General features: G+C 46.4%; 2 protein-coding genes across 2 annotated transcripts; one reads left to right on the top strand and one right to left on the bottom strand.

Annotated features, from left to right (window-relative positions):
• Positions 1-223: 223 nt before the first annotated feature.
• On the top strand, positions 224-1276 carry LOC125510224 (probable glutathione S-transferase GSTU6). Its single transcript, XM_048675340.1, has 2 exons — positions 224-601; positions 688-1276. The coding sequence occupies exons 1-2, from the start codon at positions 281-283 to the stop codon at positions 1072-1074; spliced, it is 708 nt and encodes a 235-aa protein (XP_048531297.1). The 5' UTR covers positions 224-280; the 3' UTR covers positions 1075-1276.
• Positions 1277-1863: 587 nt separating this feature from the next.
• On the bottom strand, positions 1864-2751 carry LOC125510211 (probable glutathione S-transferase GSTU6). Its single transcript, XM_048675314.1, has 2 exons — positions 2403-2751; positions 1864-2325 (listed from the first exon to the last, which is right to left on the bottom strand). Exons 1-2 carry the CDS (start codon positions 2748-2750, stop codon positions 1942-1944), a joined length of 732 nt encoding a protein of 243 aa, XP_048531271.1. The 5' UTR covers position 2751; the 3' UTR covers positions 1864-1941.
• Between the last annotated feature and the right edge of the window lie 8875 nt (positions 2752-11626).

Here is an 11626-nt window from a genome sequence, read left to right as displayed (position 1 = left end):
AGCTAGCGGTCAAAAGTTGGGTTTGACCGATCTATTCAAACTGATAAGTACAGACTATACCAAACAGATGTGTCAGTTTACCTAGCCTTCTTCTCCAAGTTGGGCATGTTCATCATGGGGATCTTGCTTGCACGCTCCCAGTTTGCAAGCATCACGGATGACGCATCCAAACTAGCAAACCAAACACTATATATAGATGATCCACATAACTATGATCCACCAACCACCTAACGAAACACAAGCCAAAACAAGCAGCTCAACCTTACATACACAGATCTAGATGGCCGGAGGAGATGACTTGAAGCTGCTCGGCGCTTGGGCGAGTCCATTTGTCACCAGGGTGAAGCTTGCGCTGAGCTTCAAGGGCCTGAGCTTCGAGGATGTTGAGGAGGACCTCAGCAACAAGAGCGAGCTCCTCCTCAGCTCGAACCCGGTGCACAAGAAGGTGCCCGTGCTCGTCCACAACGGGAAACCCATTTGCGAGTCAGTGATCATCGTTCAGTACATCGATGAGGCGTTCCTCGTCGGCCCCTCTCTTCTTCCCTCTGACCCCTACGAACGTGCAATTGCCCATTTTTGGGCCGCCTACATTGACGATAAGGTTTCACATCTATCTTTTTGTGCATTGAAATTTATGGCACGGGCATTCGGGGTTTGATTTTACCAACTTAATGTGATTTTGTGCAGCTCGTCACCCCATGGGTACAGTCGTTGAGGGCCAAGACAGAGGAGGAGAAGTCCGAGGGGGTTAAGCAGACATTTGCCGCGGTGGAGACACTGGAAGGAGCCCTGAGGGAGTGCTCCAAGGGAGAGGGCTACTTTGGTGGTGAGACCGTTGGGCTTGTGGACATTTCACTTGGGAGCCTGCTCTCCTGGTTGATTGCAACAGAAGTGATGTCTGGAACCAAGATCTTTGATCCTGTTAAGACTCCGCTCCTGGCAGCGTGGATGGGGCGCTTTAGTGAGCTCGACGCTGCCAAGGCGGCGTTGCCAGAAGTTGATAGGGTGGTCGAATTTGCCAAGAAGAGACAGGCACAGGCTGATGCCGCCGCCGCTGCTTCGGAGACCAAGTAAACGTCATGGAAACATGAGTCCCATTGAATAAAAAAGAGTGCATGTTTTCTACATAGCATATATGATTGTTGTTTGTATATCGATTCTTGATGTAATGGTGCCAGGGAAAATTAGTGCATGTGATATTTTGTGAAGGTTTTAAGATCATTTGTAATATTTTGTAAAGTTTTAACATCATTTAGTACTTGTATTCTTTTGGAAATCCGTATTTCTGTTCTTGCCATTTGATTAGTTTCACTTCTTAGAAAGTAAGGTTGGACCAAGTCTGCGACATTTATTTTGAGGCGGAGGGAGTATCTAACTAAATACTTCATTCATTTCAGAATAAAGATCATTTAAAAGCTGAGCACATCAACTCATGACAAACTGAAAGTGTTCTCCGGACAACTCGTCATGAAAATTTGCATGCAGGAAGATGATTCAACAATATTTGTTGCCCCCAAAATTAATATTTTTATTTCTAAACTATATATTTTTATATTTTATATTTCACGAGGGTGCATTGGAGAAAGAGTGTAGAAACTCCATGACTCTTGCTGATGTAAAGAGTTATTCTTATACTTCTTCCATTCCTAAGTATAAGTATTTTAAAGAGTAGATATATTTTAAAGTATAGATTTATTCATTTTGCTCAGTATGTATTTCATATTGAAATCTTTAGAAAGACTTTATTTAAAAACGAGGAAGTAGTATTATTACGTCAAGCAGCTGATAGGTTTACACACAAATGACGATCAAAAGATACAGTACCTTAGAACAGTACACGATGTAGCAATAAATTCTTTTTAGGCAAATATGGAAAATAAATCATCACATAACGGGTACAGGGGTATTCCTAGTAGTTCCAACACCTAATGCCAGCTTAGTTTACTGACGCTGTGAAGCTGCAGCGACAGAGATGGCCTGTGCCTGCCTCGTCTTGAACTCGACCATCCTATTAACGTCCGGCATGACGGCCTTGGCAGCGGCAAGCTCGTCGAAGCGCTGCATCCACGCGGCCAGCAATGGGGTCTTAGCAGGGTCAAACATCTTGGCCCCGGACATCACCTCAGCCGCGTGCACCCACGTGAGCAGGCTGCCCAGCACGACGTCGACGAGCCCGACATTGTCGCCGCCGAAGAAGCCCTTGCCCTTGGGGCACTCCCTCAGGGCTCCTTCCAGGGTCTCCACGGCGATGAGCGTCTGCTCCATCCACTCAGACTTCTCCTCCTCCGTCTTGCCCCTGAACGACCGCACCCATGGGATCACGAGCTGCATAGACACACGCGCGTCACTTGAATGATCAGTAAAACTACGTAGCTGAACAGAAAAAGAATAACGTGTGAAACCTTGTCATCGATGTAGGAGGCCCAGAAGCGAGCGACCGCGCGCTGGTGGGGGTCGGAGGGGAGGAGGGAGCGGCCGATGTCGGCGAATGCTTCGTCGATGTACTGCAGGAGGCTTGGGTGAAGCCTTTCTTCGGCCCTCTCCTGGCGGCGTGGGTGGAGCGCTTTGGCGCGCTGGACGCCGCCAAGGCTGTCCTGCCGGCCGTCGACAGAGTGGTCGAACTCGCCAAGATGAGACAGGCGCAGGCTGCAGCCCCGGCCACGGCAGGAGGCAACTAAGCTGCCCATAACCACGTGTTTAAACATCAGCAGCTTGGAGTATGCAATGCTACGTTGCCAACACCAGGGCATGTTGTTGATTGTTGTATTGGTTCCCTTGCTCTTGCAAATAAAAATGTTCCCAGCAATCATCAAAATTGGCAGGCCGACCAAGCGGTTAGCTTGGTGAGCTAACAATAAAAATTGCAAATTGCAAACAAAATCAGCAGGGCGGAGCGTGGTAAAAGAAACAAAAATCACAAGAGGTAGTATCCTTCATATACCTAAGGGTGTGGATAGGCCCCAATCAAGTGGCATACTCCCTCCATTTTTATATACAAGGCCACTATGGAATATATATTCTACATCTATACAAGACCACCAACTATGGAATATACATTCTACATCTATACGAGGCCACCAACACTAATCGAGGCAAAGTTAATGATATTTTCTCGTACTAACAACTTGTTTAATACTTGCATGCATGCAGTCATAATGACAATCAGCTACTTCCTCCACTCAGTTTCTTTGAGTGCATGCAGAGTATTAAAGATCCCAGTAAACAAAAAGAGAAGTTGACTTGTAAAGCACACATTAAATTTTACATTGATACATGTAATCCAAGTTTGTGGCCTTGTATACAAAAATGAAGGGAGTATCATTTTTCTACAAATACCTAAGGATGTGGATAGGGTTTTTTTTTCGAGAGTACGTCAATGGCATACCTTTGTATTATAGAAGGCAGAATATATGTACAAGAGCCCGGACGAGATGCGAACAAATCGTCGGGGGAGACACACACGACTCCGACACCGAATAAACCCCTTAATCTACTGTCTCCTAAAAGGATCTAGAGCTCCGACACCGCCGAGACCGGCCTTCTTCCAATCTTCAATCTCCTCTTGAATGTCCTCTCTCAGCTGCAGGGGAGATCTCTGTCTCAATCTATTGTTGAAGACACGGGCATTGCGTTGCTTCCAGAGTGCCCACGCAATAAGAATCACTATCGAGTCGATGCTCCTCTTGGACCTCCCAAAGAAACGCCTCCGTTGGTCCCATCACCAGTTTAAGAACGTGACATTTGAGCTCGGTGTGTGAATGTTGGTGTTCCAAGCACTGAAGCAGGCATGCCACACCTCTCGAGCGTAAACACATTGTGCGAGGATATGATCCACATTGTCCTCCTCCTGAAGGCAAGTGTAGCAAGGGGATGGAGCATCTTGCAGGCCATGCCGGGCTCGGTGATCGGAAGTCCATAGCCGATATTGGCTGGCCAACCACATGAAGATCTTGCACTTGAGCGCTAACCAGCTACGCCAAATGCAACCGGCCGTCGGGGAGCGGATGTAGCCCGTGCAAAGTCTGTTGTAAGTTGAACTGGCTGTGTACTTGCGCGATGCGTCGCAGGGCCACTCGAAGCGATCAAGTTCATCCACGTTTCTCTCCACAGTGCTAATGGCTTGGATCAGCATGTAGACTTGCATGTGCCCCAAGAAAGTGAGCTCTCCATTGATATCATTCGTCCAGGCATTGTCAAGGAGGGCATCGCGCACCGTTCTCCTATTGCTATCTCTTGTGCTGACAAGTTGAGTGAGCAGCGGAGCAATGTCTTTCACCGCAACTCCATGGATCCACCGATCCTACCAAAATAGAACCTTCGCACCCTCTCCAACGGTGATCTTGACCAGGTTGTCAAAGACAGCGCGTGCTTGCTCATCAACCATGAGGTGGAGGCCTTGCCATGGCCTGGTCGGGTCCGTTCTCCTTAGCCTTTCCCAACGAACACAAAGTGCAAGAGCTTGAACCTCTAGATTTTTCACACCCAGTCCACTGAAGCTCGTTGGCCTACAAACCGTCTCCCAAGCGACCAGGCATTGACCTCCATGACTCTTATCTTTACCAGCCCAGAAAAAGGAGTGCATCCATTTGTTAATGTCCTCCAGAACCCAAGCGGGGGGGGGGGGGTCGAGCACCAGAAGTTGATGAACCGATCTGGCCGCGAGCACAGTCTTGACGAGCACAAGTCTGCCCGGTCTTTGAATGAAGCCACGCTGCCAGGCAGGAATGAAATGCCGGACCTGGTCTAGGAGTGGTTGCCAGTTAGCTCGGGTAAGTTGATTGATCGCCAGTTGAAGCCCCAAGTAGCGGCAGGAAATTTTGCAAGCTTGCATTGCAACACCTCCTCTACTCATTGCTGGTCACTATTGTTCTACTTGATGAAGATCGCATGCGATTTGCTGTAGTTGATCTTAAGGCCTGATGCTTCACCGAAGATATCAAATGTTGCTCTAACGAAATTGAGGTCTTGATACGATGGCCTTAAGAACAGAGCCAGGTCATCCGCATAGAGGGAGAGGCGCTGGTTCACCGAGATACCTCTGAACGAGCTCAACACACCAGTCTCCGTGGCCTTCTTCATGAGATAGGTGAGGGAATCCATCGCAATAGCAATCAACAGCGGCGAGACCAGATCGCCCTGCCGAAGGCCCTTGGCATGGTGGAAACGTCTACCTGGGACCCCATTGACCACCACACGGGTGTTGGCAGATTGAAGAAGCATTGAGATCCATCTAATCCATCTCTGTCCAAAGCCCCTAGCTTCCAAGATTTCCATGAGAAAAGGCCAAGATAGTGAGTCAAAAGCTTTTGAAATATCAAGCTTAAGGAAAAGCCCCTTCTCCTCTTTTCTGGCACGCAACTTCCGAGCCACTTGTCTGACTAGCAAGAAATTGTCATGAATGTTCCTCCCTTTGATAAAAGTCGACTGGTTGATCTCAATGATCTCTGACATGCGAGGGCGCGCTCTCAAGGCAAGCAGCTTGGCGAAGATCTTTGCAAAGCTGTGTGGGAGGCTGATTGGCCGATAATCTCCCACCTCTATGGCATCTGGCTTCTTGGGAATTAAGATGATATGCGCTTCATTTAGCTTGTCAAATCCTCTGCCATCTCCCACATACAACTTCATGAGCGCATCCATAATGTCTCCCTTAATGATTGGCCACGCCACATGGTAGAAAGCTCTAATATACCCGTCCGGTCCCGGGGCTCTATCAGTCGGGATCTCCTTTATGACCTTCCATACTTCCTCTTCCGTGAACATATGTTCAAGCTCTTGCAAGTTGTGTCTTGGGATTTGGAGAAAGTTAAGGTCTAGCAAACCTCTTCTTGTTCCCGCCTTGCCCAGCAAGTTTACAAAGGCCTCCGAGAACACTTCTTCTTTCCTAGCTTGTTCAGTAATGAGCTCCTCTCCCCGCTTAATGTAAGGAATAAAGTTCTTTGTCCGTCTCCCATTTGCCACGGCCTGAAAGAGCTTGGTGTTGGCGTCTCCGTCCTTCAACCAACGAATCCTCGATCTCTGCCTGTCAATGGTGCGCTCAAGGGAAGCTAAACCGAGCAGAGCCAACTTCAAGGTCCGGCGCAGCCACAACTCCATCGGACTCAGCCTCCTGCGCTCTTGCGCTCTGTCCAGCCTCACAATCACCCAGGTGGAAATCTTCATGCGCATTTTAATGTTACCAGTTTTCCTCTGCCCCCAAGCTTGTAAGTATGCAGTTGTGTTTCTGAGAAGCGTGTCCAGCCTCTTGAACGGGTCAAAAATATCATCGTTGCAGACCCAAGCTTCTTGTATCGCCTCGAGAAATCCATCGATTTTTTGTCCAATATAACTCAAAGTGGAAGCGGTGTTTGACTTGAAAGTTGTTGCTCGTGGAGAGATGTAATGCTTGTTGGAAATATGCCCTAGAGGTAATAATAAATTAGTTATTATTATATTTCCTGGTTCATGATAATCGTTTATTATCCATGCTAGAATTGTATTGATAGGAAACTCAGATACATGTGTGGATACATAGACAACACCATGTCCCTAGTAAGCCTCTAGTTGACTAGCTCGTTGATCAATAAATGATTACGATTTCCTGACCATGGACATTGGATGTTGTTGATGACGGGATCACATCATTAGGAGAATGATGTGATGGACAAGACCCAATCCTAAGCCTAGCACAAGATCGTGTAGTTCGTATGCTAAAGCTTTTCTAATGTCAAGTATCATTTCCTTAGACCATGAGATTGTGCAACTCCCGGATACCGTAGGAATGCTTTGGGTGTACCAAACTCCACAACGTAACTGGGTGGCTATAAAGGTGCACTACGGGTATCTCCGAAAGTGTCTGTTGGGTTGGCACAAATCGAGACTGGGATTTGTCACTCCGTGTAAACAGAGAGGTATCTCTGGGCCCACTCGGCAGGACATCATCATAATGTGCACAATGTGATCAAGGAGTTTATCACGGGATGATGTGTTACGGAACGAGTAAAGAGACTTTCCGGTAACGAGATTGAACAAGGTATCGGGATACCGATGATCGAATCTCGGGCAAGTATCGTACCGCTAGACAAAGGGAATTGTACACGGGATTGATTAAGTCCTTGACATCGTGGTTCATCCGATGAGATCATCGTGGAACATGTGGGAGCCAACATGGGTATCCAGATCCCGCTGTTGGTTATTGACCGGAGATCGTCTCGGTCATGTCTGCATGTCTCCCGAACCCGTAGGGTCTACACACTTAAGGTTCGATGACGCTAGGGTTGTAAAGGAAGTTTGTATGTGGTTACCGAATGTTGTTCGGAGTCCTGGATGAGATCCCGGACGTCACGAGGAGTTCCGGAATGGTCCGGAGGTAAATATTTATATATAGGAAGTCCAGTTTCGGCCACCAGGAGAGTTTCGGGAGTCATCTGTATTGTACCGGGACCACCGGAAGGGTCCCGGGGGTCCACAGGGTGGGGCCACCTATCCCGGAGGGCCCCATGGGCTGAAGGGGCGTGGGAACCAGCCCCTGGTGGGCTGGTGCGCCCCCCTTGGGCCTCCCATACGCCTAGGGTTGGAAACCCTAAGGGGTGGGGGCGCCTCCACTTGGCTTGGAGGCCAAGCCACCCCTAGGGCTGTCGCCCCCCTCCCTAGATGGGATCTACAAGGGGCCGGCGGCCCCCCTAGGCCCCTATATATAGTGGAGGGGAGGGAGGGCAGCCGCACCTGAAGCCCTGGCGCCTCCCTCCCTCCCGTGACACCTCTTCCTCCCCGCTTGTGCTTGGCGAAGCCCTGCCGGGATCCCGCTACTTCCACCACCACGCCGTCGTGCTGCTGGATCTCCATCAACTTCTCCTCCCCCCTTGCTGGATTAAGAAGGAGGAGACGTCTCCGCTCCGTACGTGTGTTGAACGCGGAGGTGCCGTCCGTTCGGCGCAAGGATCCTCGGTGATTTGGATCACGACGAGTACGACTCCATCAACCCCGTTCTCTTGAACGCTTCTGCTTAGCGATCTTCAAGGGTATGAAGATGCACTCGCTTTCTCTCGTTGCTAGTATCTCCTAGATTGATTTTGGTGACACGTAGGAAATTTTTTGAATTATTGCTACATTCCCCAACAATGGCATCATGAGCTAGGTCTATGCGTAGATTCTATGCATGAGTAGAACACAAAGTAGTTGTGGGCGATGATTTGTTCAATTTGCTTGCCGTTACTAGTCTTATCTTGATTCGGCGGCATTGTGGGATGAAGCGGCCCGGACTGACCTTACACGTACTCTTACGTGAGACAGGTTCCACCCACTGACATGCACTAGTTGCATAAGGTGGCTAGCGGGTGTGTGTCTCTCCCACTTTAGTTGGATCGGATTCAATGAAAAGGGTCCTTATGAAGGGTAAATAGCAATTGGCATATCACCGTTGTGGTTTTGCGTAGGTAAGAAACGTTCTTGCTAGAAACCCATAGCAGCCACGTAAAACATGCAACAACAATTAGAGGACGTCTAATTTGTTTTTGCAGGGTATGCTATGTGATGTGATATGGCCAAAAGGATGTGATGAATGATATATGTGATGTATGAGATTGATCATGTTCTTGTAATAGGAATCACGACTTGCATGTCGATGAGTACGAAAACCGGCAGGAGCCATAGGAGTTGTCTTAATTTATTTATGACCTGCGTGTCAATGAAAACGTCATGTAATTACTTTACTATATTGCTAACCGTTAGCCATAGTAGTAGAAGTAATAGTTGGCGAGGCAACTTCATGAAGACACGATGATGGAGATCATGATGATGGAGATCATGGTGTCATGCCGGTGACGATGGTGTTCATGCCGCGCCTCGAAGATGGAGATCAAAGGCGCAAGATGATATTGGCCATATCATGTCACTTTATGATTTGCATGTGATGTTTGTCATGTTTACATCTTATTTGCTTAGAACGACGGTAGCATAAATAAGATGATCCCTCACAATAATTTCAAGAAGGTGTTCCCCCTAACTGTGCACTGTTGCTAAGGTCCGTTGTTCCGAAGCACCACGTGATGATCGGGTGTGATAGGTTCTAACGTTCGCATACAACAGGTGTAAGCCAGATTTACACATGCAATACACTTAGGTTAACTTGACGAGCCTAGCATGTACAGACATGGCCTCGGAACACGGAAGACTGAAAGATCGAACATGAGTCGTATAGTGGATACGATCAACATGAAGATGTTCACCGATGATGACTAGTCCGTCTCACGTGATGATCGGACACGGCCTAGTTGACTCGGATCATGTATCACTTAGATGACTAGAGGGATGTCTATCTAAGTGGGGGTTCATTGAATAATTTGATTAGATGAACTTAATTATCATGAACATAGTCAAAAGGTCTTTGCAAATTATGCCGTAGCTCACGCCTTGGTTCTACTGTTTTAGATATGTTCCTAGAGAAAATTTAGTTGAGAGTTGACAGTAGCAATTATGCGGACTGGGTCCGTGAATTGAGGATTGTCCTCATTGCTGCATAGAAGGGTTATGTCCTTAATGCACCGCTCAGTGTGTTGAACCTCGAGCATCGTCTGTAGATGTTGGGAAACATCTGACATACACGTTTTGATGACTACGTGATAGTTCAGTACGTAATACTAACAGTTTAGAATTGTGGCACCAAAGACACTTTTGAAACGTCGCAGAACATATGAGATATTCCAAAGACTGAAATTGGAATTTCAGACTAGTGCCCACGTCAAGAGGTATGAGACCTCTGACAAGTTTCTTAAGCCTGCAAACTGAAGGAGAAAAACTCAATCGTTGAGCATGTGCTCAGATTGTCTGAGTACTGCAATCGCTTGAATCGAGTGGGAGTTAATCTTCCAGATGAGATAGTGATAGTTCTCCATAGTCACTGCCACCAAGCTATTAGAGCTTAGTGATGAACTATAACATATCAGGGATAGACATGATGATCCTTGAGCAATTCGCGATGTTTGACACCGTGAAAGTAGAAATCAAGTAGGAGCATCAATTGTTGATGGTTAGTAAAACCACTAGTTTCAAGAAGGGCAAGGGAAAGAAGGGATACTTCATGAGACGGCAAATCAGTTGCTGCTCTAGTGAAGAAACCCAAGGTTAAATCAAACCCAAGACTAAGTGCTTCTATAATGAGGGGAATGGTCACTGAAGCAGAACTACCCTAGATACTTGGTAAATGAGAAGGCTGGCAAGGTCGACAGAAGTATTTTGAATATACATTATATTATTGTGTACTTTACTAGTACTCCTAGTAGCACCAGGGTAATAAATACCGGTTCAGTTGCTAAGTGTTAGTAACTCGAAATAAAAGGCTACGGAGACTAGCTAAAGGTGAGATGACGATATGTTGGAAGTGTTTCCAAGGTTGATGTGATCAAACATCGCACGCTCCCTCTACCATCGAGATTGGTGTTAAACCGAAATAATTGTTATTTGGTGTTTGCGTGGAGCATAGACATGATTGGATTATGTTTATCACCACACGGTTATTCATTTAAGGAGAATACTGGTTACTCTGTTTATTTGAATAATACCTTCAATGATCTTGCACCTAAAATGAATGGTTTATTGAATCTCGATCGTAGTGATACACATGTTCATGCCAAAAGATATAAGATAGTAATGATAGTACCACGTACTTGTGGCACTGCCATTTGAGTCATGTTGGTGTAAAACGCATGAAGAAGCTCCATGTTGATGGATCTTTGGACTCACTCATTTTTGAAAAGATTGAGACATGCGAACCATGTCTATTGGTAGATATGCATGAAGAAACTCCATACAGATGGATCGTTTGGACTCACTTGATTTTGAATCACTTGAGACATGCAAATCATACCACATGGGCAAGATGACTGAAAGACCTCGTTTTCAGTAAGATGGAACAAGAAAGCAACTTGTTGGAAGTAATACATTTTGATGTGTGCAGTCCAATGAGTGCTGAGGCACGCAGTGGATATCGTTATGTTCTTACTTCACAGATGATTTGAGTAGATGTTGAGTATATTTACTTGATGAAACACAAGTCTGAATTATTGAAAGGTTTAAGTAATTTCAGAGTGAAGTTGAAGATCGTCGTGACAAGATGATAAAATGTCTATGATATGATCATAGAGATGAATATCTGAGTTACGAGTTTGGCACACAATTAAGACATTGTGGAAATTGTTTCACAACTAATACCGCCTGGACCACCATAGTGTGATGGTGTGTCCGAACATCACAACTGCACCCTATTGGATATGGTGCATACCATGATGTCTCTTATCGAATTACCACTATCGTTTATGGGTTAGGCATTAGAGACAACCGCACTCACTTTAAATAGGGCACCACATAATTCTGTTGAGATGACACCGTATGAACTATGGTTCAGAGAAACCTAAGCTGTCGTTTCTTAAAAGTTTGGGGCTGCGATGCTTATGTGAAAAAATTTCAGGCTGATAAGCTCGAACCCAAAGCGGATAAATGCATCTTCATAGAATACCCAAAAATAGTTGGGTATACCTCCTATTTCAGATCCGGAAGCAAAAGTGATTGTTTCTAGAACGGGTCCTTTCTCGAGGAAAAGTTTCTCTCGAAAGAATTGAGTGGGAGGATGGTGGAGACTTGATGAGGTTATTGA

Source organism: Triticum urartu, chromosome 1 (assembly GCF_003073215.2).
Source record: "Triticum urartu cultivar G1812 chromosome 1, Tu2.1, whole genome shotgun sequence".
Taxonomy (NCBI): Eukaryota; Viridiplantae; Streptophyta; class Magnoliopsida; order Poales; family Poaceae; genus Triticum; species Triticum urartu.
The sequence above is the reverse complement of the archived record's forward strand: the minus strand, read 5'-3'. Positions and strand labels throughout refer to the sequence as shown.

Coding starts and splice junctions, on each gene's coding strand:
- LOC125510224 (XM_048675340.1), top strand. CDS start 281: ATGGCCGGAGGAGATGACTTGAAGCTGCTCGGCGCTTGGGCGAGTCCA. Junction 602..687: donor CCGCCTACATTGACGATAAG/GTTTCACATCTA, acceptor GATTTTGTGCAG/CTCGTCACCCCATGGGTACA.
- LOC125510211 (XM_048675314.1), bottom strand. CDS start 2,750: ATGCCCTGGTGTTGGCAACGTAGCATTGCATACTCCAAGCTGCTGATG. Junction 2,326..2,402: donor CCTCCTACATCGATGACAAG/GTTTCACACGTT, acceptor GTGTCTATGCAG/CTCGTGATCCCATGGGTGCG.